Source organism: Epinephelus fuscoguttatus, linkage group LG4 (genome assembly GCF_011397635.1).
Source record: "Epinephelus fuscoguttatus linkage group LG4, E.fuscoguttatus.final_Chr_v1".
In the NCBI taxonomy this organism is placed as follows: domain Eukaryota; kingdom Metazoa; phylum Chordata; class Actinopteri; order Perciformes; family Serranidae; genus Epinephelus; species Epinephelus fuscoguttatus.
The window spans coordinates 8,699,123-8,723,414 of NC_064755.1; the positions used below are offsets into that span (position 1 = coordinate 8,699,123).

At 39.8% G+C, this 24,292-nt stretch overlaps 1 protein-coding gene and 1 pseudogene across 4 annotated transcripts in view; both read right to left on the reverse strand.

Moving 5' to 3' along the window:
• LOC125887275 (uncharacterized) overlaps nt 1-24,292 on the reverse strand; it is a 753,166-nt pseudogene that overhangs the window by 96,247 nt on the left and 632,627 nt on the right.
• cbfb (core-binding factor subunit beta) overlaps nt 7,690-24,292 on the reverse strand; it is a 44,947-nt gene continuing 28,344 nt past the window's right edge. Inside the window, exons 4-7 of one of the 4 annotated variants that reach the window (XM_049575105.1) lie at nt 23,872-23,988; nt 21,065-21,160; nt 18,684-18,749; nt 7,690-9,691 (exon numbers count right to left, since the gene is read on the reverse strand). In XM_049575105.1, coding sequence (XP_049431062.1) covers nt 18,720-18,749; nt 21,065-21,160; nt 23,872-23,988 — 243 coding nt within the window. In that variant the 3' untranslated portion in view covers nt 7,690-9,691; nt 18,684-18,719. Of the gene's footprint in view, nt 9,697-18,683; nt 18,750-21,064; nt 21,161-23,871; nt 23,989-24,292 lie in introns of all 4 variants that reach the window. The other 3 variants (XM_049575104.1, XM_049575103.1, XM_049575102.1) reach the window with 3 other exon arrangements.

Below are 24,292 nucleotides of genomic sequence, written 5' to 3' on the forward strand. Positions count from 1 at the left end.
CGGTTGCAAGCAGCTTGTTAAATTAAATGTAGCCTATTAATTTAAATGAGACTTCTCTGGTTTTGTTGGTGACACAGACTATCTTGTCAAAATTCCAGACAGACTTCCAATAACTATTAATTTATATTTTCAAACCTAGAGCTTGGTAGGAGGAGTTATGACGCCTGGCAAAGTCTCCTGCGATGACCATTGGTAGCTACATTTTTTGTCTTTGATGAAAAATGATGTATGATGGAAAATGTGTGTTATGTGATTATGAAATTGAAACTATTTGTCAGTTATTTTATGGATGCATTCATATAAAATGATATTGGAATATATTATATTAGAATATTACTTTAAGATGCTGACTGGTTCAGTTATTTATTTAGAAAAAATAGTTTTTTTAATGATAAGATTGCTATTGGTTGCAAAAAAAAACTGTTTAATTTGAGCCTTTTTTATTTTTTATGGAAAAATTTATATTCACAAATGCAAATGGACTAAAATGTAAAACCTTATATTTTTTTGTGATGTTGTTTAAATGATACCCATATGTATGCAGGATGGGGTTTTTTGTCCTTTTTTGTTGTCTTATCAAAATGTATAGCTCTCTTTGTTTAAGATAGCTGTATGGGTTGAATATGATACAAAAAAATAAATAGAAAGTGGCTGAAAATAATGAAAAGCAAGAAAGAACAAACCTCTTTGCATTTTATTATTGTAATAAGGCGTTCCTTTATCTTAATTTATATAGTTTTATTTCATGTAAGCTAAGCTCACCCTATACAAAGCCTGAATTAATCATATTCAACTTAGTCTAACATTTTACAGTGTTTCCATATGTTTATACATCTATCTGAATAGATGCCTCAACTGTTTCATGATTTTATTCCTTTCTTATATGCTATAATTTTTTAATATTTTAAATTTAAATAAAGTTTTGGGAGGAAAACAAATAAAAAGCAACATCAAAACACATTGTAGATATAACAAAACAAGACCCTTTGACAGGTAGTCCATACCTTGTTTATGTCGAGGTTTATCGGTCAGCTGTTTTTTTTGTTTGTTTGTTTGTATGAAAAGGCCTAATTTAATTGCTTCTCCATCCTGCTAAAACATTGCACTGTCTGTTATTTTGTTGGTATAACAACCGCATTCAAATAAATCAAAATTGATTATTTTACAGTGCATTGTGTATTTCTGAATTTGCAAATTGGGAGACTCTCCCTTAAGCAAAAGCAACTTTTGGCCACAAGTGATCTCTCTCCTTCTTAAAGTCACTTAGCTCTTCTCCTCAGCAGCTGGCTCCTTTTGGCTGATATAGAGCATCATATTTAGTGTTTCATTTCTTCTCACCCTGGCTCCCAGGCCTCCCATTTCTCACTCAGGAGGGCCATTTTCAGATGCTGAACCTTTGCGTGGGCGTCCATTATATTTTTTGTGACCCCCCTGAGCACATTTACTTTGTCTTTGTGCTGCTTCTTGAGCTCGCTCTCCTTTGCCACCTCTCATTTATGAGATAACATATCTATTCCACTACTTTCATTCAGTGTACAGGATCAGAAAAATAGGCATACATTCAGACATAGAGCATATGTTTAAAACAGTACAAATTTTGACATGTGACTTCACAAAAAGTACAGGTGAAAATGATAACATTAATGATGACTCAATTCCATCTAGCAGATTCAGGGTCCTACTGTGCATGCTGCTGGCTCACTGTCACACTATCATGACTTACTGGGAGCTAATGTCGTAAACTTTCCTCCTGAAACAGGTCAAAAAGCCTGCTGTGAAAATGCCTTTTTAAGGCTGTGCATGCTCACACAGGTGTTTTCACTTTCAGCTGATCAGACTGCTCTTGTTAAAGGAGGGTGAGGCTATGCTGGGAATATTGTGTTGTTAAAAAAACTCTACGTAGTAATAATAATTATTAAAGTGTTCATTTCCTGACCTAACATTAGAAACAAAACAAATGTGAAAGTGAAACGTCCATCAAGCACAGTCACCACAAATTCTTGGGAAGAAGTCCCATCAGGCAAAGTGAAACACCTGTGTGGTCCAAGCTGTGTGGGATCATTAATCAGGGGCATGGGCCTGATTATGGGAGGGGGGCCCTCGTAAAGCCTGTGAAATGTTTATTTTTTATTTCTAAATAATCTGTGCCATAACTAAATTAAAATTGGCTGACAGACTGAACTTTGTATAAAAAAAGTGGACGCTCTCTGAGGCTCCTCTCACCCCTTTAAGGCACAAATAGGCCTGTCTCCACTGAAGAAGTTCCTGGTACTATTTGGGGGTAGGAACTACTACAGGAGCATCCTCTCGCTCGGCCCTCTCAACCGCCGTGTCTCCACTGAGAGCGGAGTACGAGGAAGGTTCCTGTAAAGTTACAGGCTCTGGATGTGACGGAATCGTTGTGCGACCATTTACCGGGGCGATGTAGGGACGCCGTTAGCTGTTAGCCCTTAGCGGTGTCTGTAATAATTCACTAAATGGCCCGTGAAAAAAATATTTTTTTTCCAGTGGATGTCTTAGTTACAACATGATTGAGCTAACTGGAGTAGTTTCATGTCGTATCCGACAATGGGAGGCTTTTAACAGATGACATCCTGATGTTAGCTTTGCTGCTGTTAGCTGTCCCTGTCAGCTGATGCTTTCTAGACATCGTGATTTCCCAAAACTGAATACATACAACACATAGCAACACAAAACTGCTTTGCTAGCTCAATCATGTTGTAACTAAGATATCCGCTGGAAAAAATATTTTTTTCATGGGCCATTTAGTGAGTTTTTTTACATGGGGGCGGAAGCTATATGAACGAGCTAACCCTCGTCTGCTAAGTTTTAAAAATGCTGGCTATTTTGTTGCTTTCTGTTGACATCATATCCCTCCTTGAGTATATCCAATCAGCACCAAGTAAATCCCCAAGCCCCAGCCGGGAGTCTTTAGGCCTGTTTCCCCTGAAGAAGTTCCTGGTACTATTTGGGGGGCAGGAACTACTACAGGAACATCCTCTCGCTCGGCCCTCTCAACCGCCATGTCTCCACTGAGAGAGTGGAGTACGAGGAAGGTTCCTGTAAAGTTACGGGCTCTGGATGTGATGTAATCGTTGCGTGACCATTTTGACCGGGACGACGTAGGGATGCCGTTAGCTGATAGCAGTGTCTGTAATAATTCACTAAATGGCCCGTGAAAAAAATATTTTTTCCAGCGGATGTCTTAGTTACAACATGATTGAGCTAACTGGAGTAGTTTCATGCCGTATCCGACAACGGGAGGCTTTTAACAGATGACGTCCTGATGTTAGCTTTGCTGCTGCTGTTAGCTGTCCCTGTCAGCTGCAGCCACTGATGCTTTCTAGACATCGTGATTTCCCAAAACTGAATAAATACCACACATAGCAACACAAAACTGCTTTGCTAGCTCAATGATGTTGTAACTAAGATATCCACTGGAAAAAATATTTTTTTCATGGGCCATTTAGTGAGTTTTTTTACATGGCGGCGGAAGCTATATGAACGAGCTAACCCTCATCTGCTGAGTTTTAAAAATTCCAGCTATTTTGTTGCTTTCTGTTGTCGTCACACCCCTCCATGAGTATATCCAATCAGCACCAAGTAACCCCCAAGCACCAGCCAGGAGTCTTTCGGGGCCGTTTTGAGTACCTACTCCAAGGCTGGGACTTGTTTAGCCCCTGTAAAAGTTCTGGAACTCTGTCCTTCGGGGGTGGTTCCTGCGGTGGAGACACGCACCAACGGACCCAGCCCCGTAAAATTACCCCGAAGTTCCTGCGGTGGAAACGGGCCTAATTGTTCAATCTGCCCCCGCACAAGGCAGGAGTTAAGCAGATTGAGTGAGTGCTAACATTGTTGGAGAATCAACATACACCGTCATTTTCCCAAGTCATGGAAATGAAGGTTCCAGAAAAAAAAAGAAAGAACAGGAAAGGGAGAGAAGGCTGACTACCCCACAGTTGTATGCCTCCGCGCACCAGTCAAGTTTCTCCTACAGTTTACATCCATGTCTGTGAAAACATGGATGCTTCACACCCATCTTCCCCCCGGCAGTACCAAAGATCTACACAATCAGCATAGTTTTAAGGTGGGCACCCAAGATTAATGTCACCGATTCAGTATCTGACCAAATGACTCCCCTTCTGCCCCTGAGATATGACGTTGACTAATGGCCAGGAAAGTGTTTTATGAACAATATCATGATGTCAAAGTGAAGTTGACTCCATTATTATATCCTATTAGACATTTATATGAAGTTTTGTCATAATTAGTTCTTGAGTTATGGCCAAAAATATGTTTTGTGAGGTCGCACCAGTCTTGACCTTTGATCTGCGGCCACCAAATTTTAATCAGTTCATACTTCAGTCCAAGTGGATGTTTGTGTCAAATTTAAGGAAATTCCCTCAAGGTGTTCTGAAGATATTTCATTCACTAGAATGACCTTGGTGACGGCCAAAATCGAATCAGTTCATTGTTGAGTCCAAGTGAACATTTGTACAAAAATTGAAGATATTCCCTCAAGGTGTTCTTGAGATTCCAGTTTTACAAGAATGAGACAGATGCAAGGTCACACTGATAGTGACCTTTGACCACCAAAATCTAATCAGTTCATCGTTGAGTCCAAGTGAATGTTCTGCCAAATTTGAAGAAATTCCCTCAAGGCTTTTTTGAGATACCACATTCATGAGAATGGGATGGACGTACCAATGGATGGCTTTGGCTATTGCCAGCGCAGAGGCATAAAAATCAAAAGGTAAGAGACATGATTCACAGGGCCCAGGTGGTGGTGCTACATCCCTGTCTTTAATTACAGTGAAGTGTCCGTTTCAGTGTAAAAAAAACAAACAGCAACAGAAACAAATGCAAGAATTCATACGTTTATTATGAAAAACATCCAACATTTTGAATTGAATATCTCATATTTCAGATTCCTCCGAGAGGACAAGCTCAACCCTAAAACAGAGGGAAAGACAGACCACACACACAGGAAGGAGAAACTTGGAGAGTGTGTACAAGCCACTAAATATCACAGAGTTCTTCTTTGGATCTCTAAATAAAACCAAAGTATAAATAACTTAAACAAATATGAAGATAAACAGTTTAAAAAAAAAACGAAAGAAAGAAAGACAATGTTTGTGATTTCTTTTTTGCCTTAATGCCTGCATTAAGAAAATTGAGAGATGGAGTATCAACCAAGGTTTTTACATGGGTAACCATCTAAATAATGGTTTAATGATACATTGGGTTGATGTAGTGAGTAGTGAGGACAGGGCGGTCACTTTCTACCTACAACCTAGACACTTTTACAGTCACTCCCTCACTAATGTTTCTTAACCTGAGCACACTGTTGGAATCCATAAGGATATAGCTGAACTGCAGACATGGCAGATTTCATGAGAACTCCCAAGAATGATGTTATTTCTAAGATTTATCAGGGACACAGCTTGATTGGCCATCATCTAGCTGTAATACAGACATAACCAATAAATTCACGACTTAGAGGTTTCCAAAAGCATACAATAAGCCTGGGGGTGCCCATCTCAAACTGTACTTCTGCCTCTGACCATCCACCCATCTAACCTCTTATTGTACTGGTTGACACCCAGTGCTCTATCAGTTCCCACTGGTTCCACCACCCTCTACACTGTCAGACTCAAAGACATAACAGCCACTATGCTTCCACATGTTCTAATGCCTCTCTCTGTCCCTCCACCTGCCTCAGCCCCTCATTCAGAGTCTTTAATGTGACTCCACTACTGCATCTCATCTGCTGGACTCTCTCACATAACAATATCCAACTCAGCCAAGTCTCAAAAAACACACCACTTAGCACACCAAAGTGTCCTTAGGTAAAGAGTATGTTTGCCACATTCTTCAACTAATTAAGCACTGGGTCACGAGGCCAGCTGACTTTGCATGATCAGTACACTGAGAAAAATTAAAACATTTAAGCTGTTCTCCCCAATCTCCCATGAGAAAGTAATTCTCTGACCTTATCTGAATTAAGTCCTCCCAAGTATCCAAACATCAGGATAAAAATCCTGCATTGTCTTCGTTGTACCATGAGCTTGATGACTTGGTTTGTTTTTTGTTTATGACGCTGTAGGAAGTCTTCAATAACTTTTTTTTCATTTAAATTTCAACTATTATTTTGAGCAAAAATGTTTCGTTACTGTAAAACATCTTGTAAAATGTTACAAACACATGGCTATCAAAATGACCAGTTTTCTTAGCTCATGTAAACTCATCAAAATTCTTAATATGTCAGACTGAGAAAAAAGCATTAATTAACAAAGAGTTTTTTTTCTTTTGCTTTGAACAAGTATAATAAAACCGTTGAGTGCACTAAAGGTAAAACACACTGGAAAATGAAATGAGCTTCTAGTTGCACAATATAAAAAATAAAAGGGCTTGAGTCGATCCACATTCAATGTATTTAACCCAGGAAGTGGATTTACTTACCAAAAAAAAAACAAAAAAAAACAATAAAAATAACATTCATAAAAAGGAACACATGAAACAATGCAGAACTAAAGCAACAAAAGTCCTCAAAACTCCCAAATTTCTGGAGACGTTTTGCAATTTCCAACTTAACTTGACATAAAATAGCCTAGCGCTGCTACTACTAGCTCATAACAAAGCTGAAAGATGAACACAAATGAATACATATACAGAGGTGAGAAGTAATATAAAAAGTAAACATCATGACTTTCACACAAACAAAACAATACGATAACAAAACATACCATTTCATTACACTAGTGCTGTAACAGGACAGGGAATAGTATTTTGACTGCATTTAGGCTTTGAAAGTCCTTTAATGATGAGGGATATCTGGGCGATTGATCGATCAACAGGTGGATATTAACTACACTGGATTCGCATTTTTTTTAACAGTAGAAGTAACAGAAGTAATATATTACATATGCAACTGATGTGTTTTTGAAGAGGTTGTGAGCTTGTGTCTTTGATATCCACTTGAACAGTAGCATGTTACAGTATGCTGCCTAACATCTCTGTCGTCTTTGGTAAAAACCACATATCTCCTGAATGTCAACTTTTCATGAGCTAAGAAAAAAAGCCCTGTTTTCAGTTTTGTGACGAAGCAAGGAATTCTTAAATCATTCAGTTTTGCTGAAAATTTCAAAATCACAAAATTTGGAGGTACGTGGTTTTCACTAGACAGTGATGTTAAGTTATGACGACTCTGTGGCACTGAAAAATACACTTAATTTTAAAAGAAAGGGGTTGAAATGAAGGGTCTCCACCTTCATGCAAAAGGTTGGAGTTTATTTTTGCCTGACTGTCACACCACCTCACAAGTCCACTTGGGTGACACCTCCTGGTTAGGTTAAAAAAAAAGGATGCTTTTGTACCTAGTCGAGCATGCTACTGTTTGAGTCTATGGCAAGAGACCACCTACATTTGGCTTCACAATGACTTAGACCTGAATCACCCAGTTATTCCTCATCAAAGCGCTGTAAAGAGAGTGCTCTCGTGATAAATAGGCTGCATAGGGAACAATAAAGAACATAGGTAGGCCTGTGTTTGGTTTCATGCATATGAAGAAAATCCATGTGGAGAGCAAGTCTGATTGTATCACATAGTGCAAAACCCTCAGAAGACAAAGAACGTTTGGATTGCCCCCCCCACCCCACCCCACCCCACCCCACCCGCCTCTTCCACCCGACAGAAACACCCTATCATTTTCTGATTGTTTCCAGAGCCAAAGATAGCAGCAGCCCAGCCACCATAATATACTGGTTGCACTGTAGATTTCTGCAAACCACAGATATGTTATATTTGTACATTTTATACATCCAACATTTAGACTGCATATGATCCGAGTTTCTCATTAGGAGGAGGAGGGGATAGTGGATGGTGTGACACCTGGGCGAGACAGCTGCCAAGCAGCAGACCACAGTTGAAGACCAACAAACGGGTCTTTTTAAGCAAGAGTTTGGGATCTGTCCAGAGTGACAAAAGCAAGTATTTGAACCCAAAACATTATGTTTTCCTGACCTAAAACCTTGTACCTAACTACACATAAACCACGATGATGCCACAACATAAAACTGAAAATTTAAATGTAAAGAAATGTAAAGTTTAAACATATCTGCTGCATCTGAAACATACAAATGTAAAAAATCAGTGGTTTGCATAAACGCACAGTGCCAACATTTATTCTGCCAACTGGGTTGATAGCAGAGTTTGTAGCCGTTTGCTCTGTTAGCCGTCCTGCCTCGAGGTTGTTGCTACATTAACCGTTATTTAGTCATGGGCATCTCACAACAGTTATGTTTTAAAGGTCCAGTTTGTAGGGTTTAGGGGCATCTATTGGCAGAAATGGTATATCATATTAATAAGTATGTTTTCATTAGTTTATAATCACCTGACAATAAGAATCACTGTGTTTTTGGTACCTTTGAATGAGCTGTTTATATCCACATACAGAGCGAGTCCTCTCCCAGGGAGTCCGCCTTGTTGTTCTAAAGTAGCCCAGAATGAACAAACCAAACACTGGTTCTCGATTGGGCCATTCACGTTTTTGTGTTTTCCTGCCAGCCACTGGAGTTCTCCTACATGCTTGGCACACGGGTGAAGTGTTAGTTCTGTGACATCACCGCTAGATGCCACTAGATCCACACTAGACCTTTAAATGATCTTGAATATTATAGTACAGCAAACACTTCTTAACCATTCAACCTGGCATAATTCTCTCTGGACGCTCTCCTCCCACCTGCCCACTTTTAAAACGCGACTCAGTTTCCCGGTCTTTTACCCCATCCTTCCCCCTCTCCCTCCCCCTTCCCCCTCCCTCCATTTCCAGCAAAGTGAACTTTGGTCTAAGAAAACAGCAGGTTTCAGGAAGTGAGCTAGGTATAGTTGGAGTTAACAAGGGCATGTTCACAAATGTGAAGTGTTGCACAACACTGAACAATGCAAAGATATTTTTCTCTCTCTCTCTTTTTTTTTTTAACAAACTGTCAACACCTCACATTTGATGCATGCTCTACTGGTAATCCTGACCGATAAGCCCCGACCGTGACCCTGAGCCAAACAAATCTCTCTTTTCTCTGCTCCGTCTCCCTTAACTAATGGCCTCCATGCCCCCTTACAGCCTCTCTCCCTCTAATTTCACCATCTTGCTTTAATAGAAAATATACTTTTGGTACTTGATCCATCAAATCATTTTAGACCTGGACAAAAAATATAGAAGTTTTTTTGTGAAACACTTAACAAACAACTTCAGCTTTGGATGTGTCACATTTGCATTGTAATGCTAATTCAACTGTTTGAGTTCCTTCCTTTATTCAGCTACTTTTTGCCCAGGTCTGTTGTGTCTTTATTCCTGTTAATCCTTCTATGTTAGGGCTTGCTTCACTTTCAATTCAATCAATTCAGGAGGCTTATTTTCTTCTACATTTAAAAAATGTTTGGCATGTGAAAACAATGATATCAAACCTGTTAGGTAATCATAGTGAACAATTGGTCAACAATTGCAGTTTCAGTTGACATATTTTTTCAGTTGATTGTATTGAAAGGGAACGGACAGCCAGCCCTGTTTGTTTTCCTCTTCGTCCTTTCACTACTTCCTGCTTCTCCTTCTCCTCCTCCTCCTCCTCAGCGCATCTTGTGTTCCACGTCAGCGTTGGCCATGTTTGAGCCAGGGCTGGGGTCCTGCTGTCGTCTGGACTGGGGAGAGAGAGGGATGAAAGGATGAAAGAGGGGGGGAAAGAGGAGACATTGGGGAGATAGCAAGAAAGGGATCAAAGAAAGAGACAATAAATTAAGTACAGTTTTCAAGTATGAACTCTTTATAGGTTAAGATACATAATTATATATTGTTGCAGCTTTTTTAGTATTATGACGCATCTACTGTTTATACACCAATTATGAATCCTTTAGTATCAGTAAAAATGGCTAACAAAATGATCACTTGAAAACAACCTAATATCTGCTTGCAACAACTCTATGTTATAGACCATGGGCGGAGCAAGACTTTGTATACATTCATGGATCAGCCTAAACCTGAGGGGGTCCGACACTCTGATCCCCCGGGAACTTTTTTCCCCACATTTAAAGCAGCTGTATCCACTATTTTTTAAGCTATTAGAGACAACAGGATGACTAAAAATATGTCCAATCTGGACATCGTTGGGGAAAACACGATAGCTGCCAAGGATAAAAATCATCCTGTAGAGCAGGGGTCTTTGGCATTTTTTAGGCCAAGGACCACCTGGCTGAAAGAGAAACAGACCAGGAACCCCCTACTACATATACTGCCCAAAATTGAGCTGCACTTGAGAAAACTCTCTGCACTTCCTCTGGGGGCCTTTAACTCTGACAGTATGTCACAGTCTCTTGCTTGGCTAAACGATCTGTACAATATCTGTACACTTGGAATAATAATAAAGCTAGCTGGCCAATATGTTTAAGGAGTACCCAGCTGTTAGCTAACTGCTTCACCTCGCTATTACGGATAGGTTCTGCACAGTGACGTAGCATTAGGTACCTCACATGACTGCACAAGGATTCATGGTTACAGCCTATCATTAATGTTGTGTATTGTAAATTACTATTATTTTAGTGAATAGGCTCATTTATCTTTGCTAATAATATGTTGGATTCATGGTAATGTGTAATTCATGACATGTTTTGTTCTTAAACTGTCTTCATCATTCTGAAATACAACAAATGTTGAGGATGACTAATTTTCACTCCTGCCACCTAAAAAGACAAGAAATTGTCTGATGTTACTAATTTTAAATTAAATAACAAAGGTAGGATAGGAATTTGGTGTAAATACTATGCTGGAGTGGAGTAAATAAATGTTGCTGATAAATCAGGAGACTCTGTGCTTTTGAGAAAACATTTGGGGCTGGAGCATCAGAAGCCCCCCACCCTCCTCCATGCTCCGCCCCTGTTATATACCACTTATTTGTTGTTTTTTAACTGCTTGTGAATGCTGTGGAAGATTTAAAATAAAATATTAATTTCAAGGGCACAAAGGGTAACCAACAAGACCCCATATGTGAGAACAAATACTACTAATAATCTACTACTGTAGGCTGATGTGAGAGCACCAATGAAGGAAGTTGCAGTTCTACAAAGTGTCACTAGAGGAGGCCAGAGAGCTCTGTCACAGCAGGGCTCAGTGCTGCTGTTTATACACTTTACTGATGTTGATATTTTAGTCAAGGTAGCTGGCAGACAGACAGACAGACAGACAGAGAAACTGGCAGACATGCAGGCTGTCTGATACAGATAACGACACACACAGTCACACCAAGTTGATCATTAGGTCATCATGAGAAGCCATCAGTATGACAAGACTTTTAAATATATTTCATGAGTGGGTGCAGTGTGGTGCGTGTGTGTGTTTATGAGCCTGTGGCATGACCTGCTGCTGCTGTAAAAAAAAAAAGAAATACCTGTGGTTATATGTTTACACTTAAGTGATAGCTGAGGGACATCGGGAGGCAGGGAGGGGGTGACAAAGTGTGAGGAGAGGTGAGGCAGAGAGCAGAGCAGACAGAAATGCAGACAGAGATAGTAAAGGGGTCGCTTAGTTCATCTGGAATGTAGTTTGTGTCATCTCAATGACTCACCATAATAGCAACATACACACAGTCACATGCACACACGTACAGTATGTCATACTACCATTTTGACTCCTCACAGCCAGACTGACTCCAGTTTCTGTCTGTCTCCTCTGGGAAGCTTCTGTTGCTTTATCAAACTGCTGCTATCAGATATATGTGTGTGTGGCTCAGTTATACAGAAGCTAATACTGTCACTTGAGGAAAACAAAAAAATCTGCTCTGTTTTCTGAATTTCTGAGATAAACAGGGCAAATGCTTTTATCTCCAGTGAATGCATTACACTTCCGTACAATTAGGACTTGATGTGGAGTTACAATAAACAATACTGATGCAGTGATTCCCAAACCTTCTTGGCCTTGCCCCAATTTTGAAAAAAAGGAAAGAAAAATTGTTATTGAATGTTTTTGAATTTAATCTTGGACCTTGCAGAACTAAAAAAAAATTCATTTAATTTGATTTAAATTGTTGAAAAATGTTCACTGTTTTTTTTCCTTTCTTTTTTTAAACATCTGCTATTATGCAGTGATTCAAAAAGCAATTTAAAAAAAAACCCCTCATGGCAATTATATTTTAAATTTGCCTGCATCTCCATCTTGTCTTTTCTTTCCTGTCAACTGTCTGTCCACTTCTTCCTGTACGTGTTGCCAGCATCAGAGCACTCTTTTCCTTTTATCGTTCCTAAATGAATCTTATTCAGAGACAGAGAGCATTTTGACTTGTCACAGTAGGAGTAGCACAGGTGGAACTAATAACTGTTTGCTGCAGCAATTATTGCAGTGGCATGCAGCAGTTAATCATGTGATTAGTTACACCCGTGTAAGCCAAAGTCAAAATGTCTGCTGGGAGCGAGAGGCCTATTCAACCTGAGTTTCGCGTCACATTTTTGTCATTATGTGCTCAGCAAAATGAATGAAGTATGATGTATAAATTAAAGTCAGAAAACAATGAAGACCAGATGACTTCCTGCTCATTAAAGTCCCTCCTTTTAAGCAAATATTTGTATCTGTTTATAATTTACAATATTAGTTACATGCTATTGAGGTTGGAGGGATTTAAAATACTTTCATATGATGGACACTGACGAGATTTGATCTGCAATAAAATCTGTAAAAGTTGGCCTGTAGAAATGTGGATGTGAACACAGAGGACTTTGAGTTTATGAAGTGGAAAACAAACATAATGCCACTTCTCTTTCACTCAGCATCACTGCTGCCGTGTAGTGTTTGTCTTTGTAGAAGGGAGTGGTCTTTGCTAATCATAAGGGCAGGAGAGTTTTCTGTATTGATCCACACACAGATGGAAGCCTGCTAGGCCACTATAGGCTGCTTAACCACAATTCAATACTAGAGTTTGTGTGTGTGTGTGTGTGTGTGTGTGTGTGTGTGTGTGTGTGTGCGCTCAGTGACGAACTTAGAGCAGATTTGCTGTATCTGCGAGTTTGTGCACATGTGCCTGTACAGTATCTGCGTGTGTGTGTGTGTGTGTGTGTGTGTGTGTGTGTGTATGTGTGTAAGTCAAAGCAGGGGGTCTGATGGGGATCAATACTAATGATATATTAATGCTTTCAGTGCCAGCTCATCATTCACCACCAAATCTCTTTCTGCTGAGCACTTGTGTATGTGTGTGTGTGTGTGTGTGTGTGTGTGTGTGTGTGTGTGTGTGTGTGTACATGTGCATGTGAGTGAAGTTAAAAGGCGCATTTCTTCTCGATCTATTGCTTCTCCATCCATCATGCTGACAGGTACCTCCTGACCTTGAATGACTGGAATATCACTTCTTTTGGATGAAAAATGTTGTATCTGCCAAAATGACAAGGCCTCAGGAATTATAGGGGAAACAGCTTCATATTCTGAGAGCACCCAGTGAAAAAAAGACTCCACTGCTTTCCTGCTGAGCTTTACTGAAATGAAACTCATCTCAATAAAACAAATGGATTTGAAATTACTCAGCCGGCCGGCCCGCGAAGATTCCCCCGCCCTTTGGCGGCTACAGTTTTTGCCCTAGGAGGCTGAAATTTGGCAAAGAGGTCGTGTGTGTATGTGTGAGTGTGTATGTGTGAGGGTGTGTGTTGTGTTCATACCAATTGCCTAAAAGGGGGGGGGTTGCAATGGGAGCGGCCTCTCACAAAAAAGGTGCTTAACTTCCAAATGGATTCTCAGATTTGCACATGACGTTGTAAAGAGACTGGTCATGAGCCAAAGGACAGCTGATTAACTGCTAATGACAGTGGGCAAAAAGGGGCAAAATGTGGACGCGCTTATTATGAATTCACGCTAACTGTTACTGATCATACAGGAAGTCAACACATAAGTAAATCTAATGGTTTCATTTACAGCTGCTGATAAGCTTTAACATCTTCCTTATTCTGGGTTTCAGTGGTATGTTTAAGGAATGTTTTAGACATGTTTTCTCAGACTGAGATACTGGCTTGAAAATGCTAAATGTTTAGATGGTGAATACCACTTGTGGCGACATCAGACAAAACATTGTTACAATTATATTGTATATCAGTCAAGACCTTGTGTGTGCTCTATGTAAATTATACTGAAATGTTAGCCCGGGAAAAAGAATAATCTGCAAGCACATGTTTTATTTGATTTTTTTTTTCTTTGCCAGTCACAGTTGTTTATCACATGTAGGGCAGGTTTGATACAGTGACAACTTGTGGAGCCTTTGCACTTAATGCAAAATACATGATGATGTCATTTTTGGCTTGCGTTCAAGCGCATCTAGTATGTTCCCAGGTTCCTAAACTCCCCTTTTCAATAATCTGTTGACACACATCAATCCTTCTGTTGTGTTCATGCCACTTTCTTGTCAGTCTTCGTTCCTAAATTTGTGTTGGTTTATTCTCCCTGTCAGTACATAAGACATATCAGACAAAGAGCTAATAGACTCAATTGTAGGATTAAAACTGACGAAAAAGAGTGCATGTGAAGCTTTTGGTCTTGCTACCTTAACCTGTTTGGAGATGGGGGTAGTCAGTTTTTATGGATATTTTGTATTAACCTGACCCTTTTAGCTTTTTGTAACCTCAGTCTGTTTAGAAATGAGAATTAAACCTAGCTAATACAGTTTCATTACTCTTAGAGTCATGACTTTAGTCCCCTAGCCTAACTGATGTCATACTATGAAAATACAGAGCTGGGGAACATAAGACCCTTTGTCGTGTCCCAGTTATGTGTCATATAAATCTGGGAAACATAAGACCCTGGAAACATATCAATGACCGCAGTGGCGCACCCTTGAACCAGGGACCCCATAGAGGGAATACCCGAGACAGTTAAGGCATTTTCAAAAACAATCAAGATAGCTGCTGAAGTACTATTTCTAAATTCTGACGGCAAAAATGGCAACACTCATTCACAGACATACTAATGCTACACCATCACAGCTAATCTGATCTCTGCATGCTGTAGACTGTTAACATTTGCCTGTCGCTCAGTGCTACATCAAGTTTTATTGCTGTGATTGGCTGTAAGTTTATGCAATTGTTTCCAGAGGCATTTTGATCTACAGCCGTTGATAGCGTCCCATGGGAAATCAAAAATGAACTGAGAGATTCCAGATTAATTCGCATTTGCAAACTGGGCTGACGATGCCAGGCTACTGAAATGTTGTTCAAATAGTATTTTTCAAAGATATTATCATTCATGCACGATGCAGACATGCCAAATGTATGCCTATACTATCGTATAACTGTATACCAGACCCTTTCTGCCATGTCTTGCCTTATTTAACTTCTTCATATTTCACATATTTCTCCTTCTCTGTTTCTGCTATCCTCTCTCCCCCACTGCTCGTTGTGCCACGCTTGTGCATTTCTGCTTCTCTGCCTGATCATCTATTATTGATTTTCAAGAGCGGAAATCAAAATGTATGTTCTACAAATGTAGACTATAAATATACATGGAATCATCTCAGTTTATTTAACTTCATACTGTGCAACAAATGCATACATGTCTTTCCTTTTCTATATGCCAGACAGACACAAGAAGTTAACAGTACAGACAGATAACTAGATCAGCCAACTGAAGACAAAGGGAGGCAGAATGAGAGGTGGAGTTCAGACCACAGAAATGCAGAGGCTGAATCTGTGCAGCTATTCAGCAATGCTCGTCAGTCACACCCTGAGAAACAGCTTAAAGCACATCTGCATCTCTGTGACTGCTGTTCCTAGCAATCTGAACTCTAAAATTTGATTCATATGCATATTTATTTTGTTATGAAACTAATTTTGCAACAGCTTGTCTAATCCTCTCTACCAACACTCTATTGACATTGCTACTGCACTGCACTCTGTGTGCCCAGGGCCTCAGTTTAGGAATATCAGCCAAATAAACAACCTAAAAAGGACAAGATTTAATTTCTAAGGACTGTTCAGATTGTGAGCAAAAATATATGAAGGTATTTTAGAACTTTTGGCATCTGTACAGTCAAACCTGTAGAATTCTAAACTGTTTTCAGCTTATGATGTCTCCATAAAGAGATTATAACCATCCCGCATTTATCAGTTTTGTCAGAGAAGAAAAACAGTCATAAATCATCCAAAATTCTGAAAGTACATGTTTGATCCTGAGGTTTATTAATTTTCGTTAAATTCGAAATCACATCTAGGGAGAGCTGCACTGCATGCTGTTAAAAGCACGCTCACATGCTCTGGTAGAGACAAAAATGGATCTGATGTGCCGTAAAAAGAGCGTCAGAGCTAGTGCTTGGATTTAAAATTATTTCTTTCTGTATATAATTGCTCTATCCACAAATGTGCTTACTCCACGGAAATAACACTTACTGTGGTGTGTTTGGTGTTTTGACTGAGTGCATTCATTAGAATGGTCAGGGAGTGAACTGGATGCAAAGAAATGTATTTGATTAAAAACAAAACAAAAGAAAAAAAGAACACACAGCTAGTGGTAAAAAATTATAATTTTGTGTTTATTTGTCTTATGAATTTATTTGCAAGAAAAACTTTGAAAGCCCTGAGAGGCAATGTGAATCTTTTTCCTGCAGGTAATGTTGGCAAAAGTTTATCTCCTACCTTGGAGACCAGTTTTAAAACTACAACTAGCGATTAAATTTAGACCTACGAATGAATCAGTTTAGATTTATGGTATTCATTACTTTTCTTTTTTACTTTGGGGGCTAGCTGTTTTTCAGTGTTTCCAGTCTTTATCCTGAGCTGGACTAGCAAAGAGGCTAGAGACCTAAAAGAAACCTAAAATGTGTTTCTCCCAAAATGTTGGACTACTCCTGTAACTTCACCTTCAAGAAACTTGTTAAAAGAACTATCACTTGACTGTTTAACATAGTTTATTTAAATACTAAGGAAGCCTATGCCAGTGAAAAAAAATGTGATGTATGATTTAGTAGAGAAATGTCTGGAGTACTCTCTAGGAGACCAGAATTTAATCTAAAGTGGGACAAAGTTTCCATTTTTTTTATTTAACCTAAATCTTTCCCATTACCAAATCAAATGCCTTTTTTATATGGGTATATAGGTATTTTGGGGGATAGTGATGGTACTTATATTGATTCAGCCAGGGACACAGGGTTTTCTTTCTCTCCTTGAGCCTCAGGGAGGAAACACGAGATCAGTCAGATGAAAGACGACCTTCAATAAATGCCTCTCTTTCTTTTCTTTCTCTGCTGTCTTTCTGTTCCCCTCATCTGTGTTTGTCTCAGCCCTCTGTTCTCTTCATGTGCCGAGTTCCTGCTTTTCCTTTCTCTTTAATTTGTGCAGGACCATGTGTTGAAAAGCTGTGGTAGGTCTTGTGGGCGTGTGTGTGTGTGTGTGTGTGTGTGTGGGTGGGTGGGGGGGTAGAGGGGGGATGTTCGTGTCAGGGTGCAAACTAGCTGTGAAATGGTTACATCTTGCTATTTCTGTCTCACGACACACAAGCTTTAAAGGGGACCTATTCTGCTCAATTTAAGGTTCATACTTGTATTTTGGGTTTGTACTAGAACATGTTTAGATGCTTTAATGTTAAAAAAAAAACTATTTTAGTTATACTGTCAGCCTGAATGTACCTGTTCTACCTGTTCTCTGTCACTTCAAGCTTTTCTCCTGAAAAAGCCCAGCCTGCTCTGATTGGTCAGTGTTTTGGGTCTTCCGTATCTCGGCCTCTCCGCACTTTAATTGCAGCTGGGGAATGAATATGTAACAACAAATCTATAACAACAGTGGCACCTTCTACTATGAAAAATTACTAATAAAAGCTTATAAACAAAAATTTTCACAACCGTGCATGATTCAGCAGGATTGATCATAAATCAACAACACTGGCAACCTAGATTGCAAGTTTCCAAGACGTGAGCATGTAGCTACATGTAGCACTGTACTTGCAGGTGGGGAAATATTATTTGATATAGCAGCACTTGTTCCCATTGGATATTACCAATAAAAGCTCCAGCAGGAATATGATATGAAATCAAGGAAAGATTATCAACACTGGCAACCAAAATGACATGTTTTCCTGATGTTAGCATGTAGCTACATGTAGCAGTGTCAGTTACAGAATGTAAACAATTGCAGCAGAGTGCCTGGAACAGATTACCATATGAGGAAATCCATTACAAGTTGACATCAGCTTGTCTTAAGAGTAGAAAAGATGTTGGAAACTGAGTATTCAGAACAGTCTGAAGCCTGAGGGTTTTGCTCACAGGGATTACTTTTACATTCGTGTACCACATTATTTGAAACTCTGGCTAGATTTAATATGAGTACCTAACATTGTAATATTATAAATACGACAGAAAATAAGGAAAAGCATAATAGCTCCTCTTCAAACAAGCAGGAGCAGATGTTACAGTCATAAAATCCATTAGAAGTGCATGCATATTCACATATAGACACACTAACAAACGCACACATACATGAAAATTAAAACACACACAGCTGCCTGTGGTCACAGGCACACAGAAAATAATGGACAAACACAATATTGCTCATACATAAATTAAACAGTTGGACACACGTGCACACACATATGCACACACAACCACACACACATGCACATACACACAGGGTGGTTTAGTGCATGACAGTGTGATAGATGGTGAGAAATGAAGGACACAGACCCTGTTCTGTTCTGCTGGCTGTCTGTCTGTGTGTCATCAGTCCCAGATTTTAGAAACCACAGGGTCCTAAAAAATAAACAATTTGGGGTTCATTCGTAACTTCGACAACTTAGGAAGGATGCCATTGATCTCCCCAAAGCCTTGCTGGGAAAGTCTCAAGTAGTTAAAATGCATTTGGGACGATTACAAAATTCAAACTGACAGCATATGAATATCTGAATTTGTGTATATGTAAGACACTGCAAACAGCACAAACTTGTACATGATGATAATTCAGTTAACAAAATTCAATTAAATTTACATTTATGGAATTTGTCTATTACAGTTGTTATTGTTATTGTATTGTTATTTTTCTGTGATCTGCAGCACAAAGTAAATCAACTACTTTCCCTCCTGAGGCTTTTGGGACATCTGAGAAAACTGAATCAGTCATTCAATAGATCAATAATATCAAGTCAATTATCAGATTAGATTTATCATCAAACTGATCATGCACTAGACCTATGATTCAAACTGTAAAAATACTATTTAAATCAAAAACATTCTGTAAAAGCACACAACCACACGTCACACAACCCTAAGCCATCCAAAGCGCTAAACAAAGAAAACCCTACTGGAAATTTGACTCTGTGGCTTTCATAAAATGGTGTTTAGTCTTCTGTTAACACAGATCAATATAGAATTAGAAATTATATGTAATGTCATTTTAGAGTGCAAAATAATTTTTGGATTGGTTTGAGAGTAAGACAGTGTAAACTGTTTTGTTAACAAGCTGTTCTGATGACGCCTGCTTTAGAACTATTCATTCGTGAAACTAAAAATACTCTTTGCAAATTTCCAGTAGGCTGAGTTTAGCCAAGCAAAGACAGCCCACAAAACTTTAAATTTCACTTTGTTCTCTGTGGTCTGCCGAGGGAGGACTCGTTTCAAATAGGGGCTTTTCACGCTGTGTGATCCGAGAGTCGACAGTAGTAGACAATCTTCAGAGACTCACTTCAGATTCTCTACCACTCCCATTGAGAAATGGAGCATAACTGTGGCACAATCAGTTGCATAAGTGACTGCTGTGCGTCATGTTGTTCTAACAACAAGCAAAAGCATCATCACTTTAAGTTTCTATGACTGTCAATTAGATGATGGATTGGGAGCTCGCTGGGTTACAGCAATCAGAATAGACGAGGGCACCAACTATGTCTAGAGTTTTCATTTTGATAATGAGGATATCTATTCATCTCCATCCTAAAAATTGAACTATTCCATTGAGTTTTGTCTGGCACAACTGGGAAAGAAGCTGGAAACAGCATCTTGCCATCTGAGAGGGCTTGTGAGTGACTTGACGTTGATGTCAGGGCATCAGTAGGACATCACCTCAGCAGCTGCAGCTACCGTCCCTTGCCCTGACCATGACTATTCTTCACCACCTTTAAGTTTAAGTACCTGAGGGTAGATATTACACTAAAATCTAAATGGAAACTTGTCATAATAGATGATAATAAAAACTTGCATGTGTGTGCTAACTTAGCTCCATGTAATATCTCTGACACTGCATATATCAAAAGGGAAAATATGAGAATTTTAACTGTTTTAAAAATGTTTTAAATTGCAAAACCTAGCTATGACTAACTGCATGATGGGATACACTCAACATCCATTTATCCATTTATCTATTTATCCAATTTAGGATGATATGACTTTTTCACTTCATGTGTAAAACACTTAGCTTTGTTAATTGTTGGCCAAAGTTTTAAACTGAAGTAAATGAGAACTTGTCGGCAAATCTGTTGACATCAGTCACTGTAGTCTACAGCAGGTTGTGAAGAGACTCCACTGAAATCATTTGTTACCCTCTACAGTCTATATTTTCACTGACCGGCAAGTAGACATACTGTAAGTATGTCTCCAGTGCCTGTGCCGACTTCCACTCTCAGGAAATACAGCGTGAAAAACCCCTGTACAAAAGTAACAGCTTCACTCAGACATCAACTTAATAGCAGCTGTAATTCTTGTATTTGATAACCTCCACTAATGTAAAAGTGTACTCAGGGTGTGGCCACTGAATCATCTCCGTTGGGTGCGCTTACAGGTGCAGTGGAGCACACCCAACGGAGATGATGGCTGTGGTCAGAGGTGCAACAGACCTGAAGTGAAACAATGTATTTCAGTATGGTGTTAGGTTACTTTTACAGAAGTGGTTGATGAGAGTCAGGAGGGTGGCTGTTTATGACATTATGGCATTTAGGCTGGCTTTGTGAGGTTAAGATAGGTTTAAAGAGGAAGCGCACTTTGGAGCTACACTGTCCAGTAACAGTCCACTTGTCTTTGAGATGGCAGATTCCTCTATATAGTCCTCTATAAACATCACCTTCACAGGGTCCTCTCACCTCTAGATCCTCTCTGTGTGATCGGTCTCTTTCTTCAAAGTCTCTGGTTCTGCGTCGAGCTTCTTCAAACGCTGCCTGGGCCAAAGCATCTTCTTGCTGTACAAACACACACACAGACAGAGAGTGAGAATTAATTCTGTTTACACATGACAGAGACAGGGATATGACTTCAGGAGGAAAAGATTAAGATCTGTCAAGAAGGATGCAGAGAATACATCACCCTGTCTCAAGGAAGTAATTATGGCCCTGTTTACACAAAGACTGTGCTATAGGGCCGCTAGGAAGTCCCTCCTTTATGTTGCCTTTGTATTTTTACACACAACCAATCAACAGCAGCATCATGCTGCTTCAGTGTGTGATTTTAGACAGCATTGTGGAATCAAAAGAGGCATAACAGGTGTGACATGTAACACAATTCAGCCTACAGTATCACATATAACATATGCAGCGGCAGTACTTTGTAGATAATAACACTGACATGGCAATAACAATCATTTACTGTCTGTTATATGGCGGCTGATCTCCTCTGCTGCTCCAAGGGTAAGGAGCTCCAAGACCTCATTGTTTTCCCAATTTGTGGACATTTGTGACTATTTTTCTACTTCTTTGAGTTAGCGGCTAACTGCTATCTCCTATTTCTTTTTTATTCTTATCTTGTGAGGTGGCTGCACACATAACACTTCGTCAAAACATCACACCTCCCATGATCCCGTCCTGCTGGCTGTCCTCTTTATAGAGACATTGATTCAGCGCTGTTGCTACCTCCAATGCCAGCTCGAAGGCAAGACAACTCTGTTCCCTCATTCCACGATCAGACAGAGTGGTAAGGCTGTAAGGCGCCATAACTGTGTGAAATTCCTTACTTAAAGAGGCAGTGTAAAATTGGTTTACATAAAATGTAAACAAGTATCTGAAATTATTTGCAAATCATTATCATGAACAAACTTAACAAATTGCCTTTATCATTATGACCACTGGTTCTAGTGTCACAGTGTACTGCAGTTCTGCATGAGGTTTGTCCAAGTGGTGTTGCCATACCCCAGCAGAACACAGCTCACGAGTGTACTCAACTAAAATTAATGTCTTTATTACATAAATATGGTCAAATAGCCCATGTGAAGTCTAAGTGTCAGTCATTTATGTTGTGCTGCATGTGTAATTTCTGTAGACAGAAGTAGCATTTATTTACTGCACACTGGAGTAGTACTATACTGTACAGCTGTACTTACTTATGATGAATGAGTTTTCAAATTGTAATTATTTTTTTTCTGGGGGAAGATTTGGTCCCCCCAAATGTTAAAGGGAAATTTCAGTTTATTTCAACCTGTCTCCTATCGTCCTAAATTTGTTTTAAGTGACTAGTGACATAAAAATCATAGTTAGCATGTTTGCCGTTAGCCTAGATACAGCCGGGGTGCATAGTAGCGTCAGACCTGTTAAAAGTAAGTGAACGGGCATACTTCAAGTGCAAAGTTAGTCCACTAAACAAGCTTTTTTCCACAAAGACTGCCTCATATCGTTAGGATAAATATCAGAGAACATATAGAAAACGACATGTAAACGTGTTGTCTTACCTTACCGGTATGGCGCCATGTTTGTTTACCATTCAGCTCTGCTTTCCAAAGCGTGGCAGAAATATGGCGAGCTCTAGGTAAAGCCCAGCTGGATACTACTCCAGGTGGAGGTGTCTCGTCCTCGGTCACATCCAGACCTTGAAAATAAGGCTGCAACCGGTCCCATTCCTTGCAACAGAGGCATTCCTCTTCTGTGGGCACTGGGGCACAGCATCGACAGGTACACCACCAATCTCCAGAGCTACGCAACCTTGCAGCAGCCATTCCTCCTCTCTTGTCCTCTACCTGTTGCGCCTCTCTCTCTCTCCTCCTCCGTTCTTCAATTTCACAAAGCTCTTCGTCAGTGTATTCTGGCTCAAATAAATAAGGGCGGCCATCAAACAAAATCAAAGTCTGGCAAAAAGTCAGCCATTATTCTATAAATCTTTCATAAAATAAATGAATGAACTTTTCAGGCTACTGTCCGGTTCTGCCTTCCAGCTGCTGCTGCTTGTTCTCGTGAGATTTCGGCTGCGCTTTGGAAAGCAGAGCTAAATGGTAAACAATTTATTTGAGCCAGAATACACTGACGAAGAGCTTCGTGAAACTGAAGAACGGAGGAGGAGAGAGAGAGAGGCGCAACAGGTAGAGGACGAGAGAGGAAGAATGGCTGCTGCAAGGCTGTGTAGCTCTGGAGATTGGTGGTGTAACGTTACCTGTGAATGCTGTGCCCCAGTGCCCACAGAAGAGGAATGCCTCTGTTGCAAGGAATGGGACCGGTTGCAGCCTTATTTTCAAGGTCTGGATGTGACCGAGGATGAGACACCTCCACCTGGAGTAGTATCCAGCTGGGCTTTATCTAGAGCTCGCCATATTTTGGCCGCGCTTTGGAGCTAAATGTAAACAAACATGGCATCACACCGGACAGGTAAGACAACACGTTTACATGTCGCTTTCTATATGTTCTCTGACATTTATCCTAACGATATGAGGCGTCTTTGTGGAAAAAAAGCTTGTTTTGTGGACTAACTTTGCACTTGAAGGTTGCCCGTTCACTTACGTTTTAACAGGTCTGATGCTGCTATGCGCCCTGGCTGTATCTAGGCTAACGGCAAACATGCTAACTATTATTTTTATGTCACTAGTCACTTGAAACAAATTTAGGACGATAGGAGACAGGTTGAAATAAACCGAAATTTCCCTTTAACTCCATGACTTCAGCTTTGCTCTGTCTGTATACATGTGCTGTGTTACCTGCGCCCTCTCCTCATCGTACTCAAGGTATCCCATCCCATCCAGCCTCTGTAGGTCAATCCATCCTCTCCAGATCACACACACCCCATTCAAGATCATAGGAGCCTTTAAATAGACCTGGGGAGAGAGAAAACGAGAGAGAAAGAGAGAGAGAGAGAGAGAGAGAGAGAGAGAGAGAGAGAGAGAGAGAGATAGAGAGCATTTACTGTAATGCCAGAGTTTTTTCTTTGTTTGTTTTTTTGGGCAACATCACTGCAGCACTGAAATGTATTTTTTTTTATTACTGCAACAGATCAGATCTTAACTGAGCATTAGTTCATTATTTTGATATTTCATTGAACATGTGTCCTGTTTGAGATTTGATAGTTGTTCTGTGAAGTTCCTCTGCTGGTGATGTTTAAAACTGTCTAAAGCTCTGATG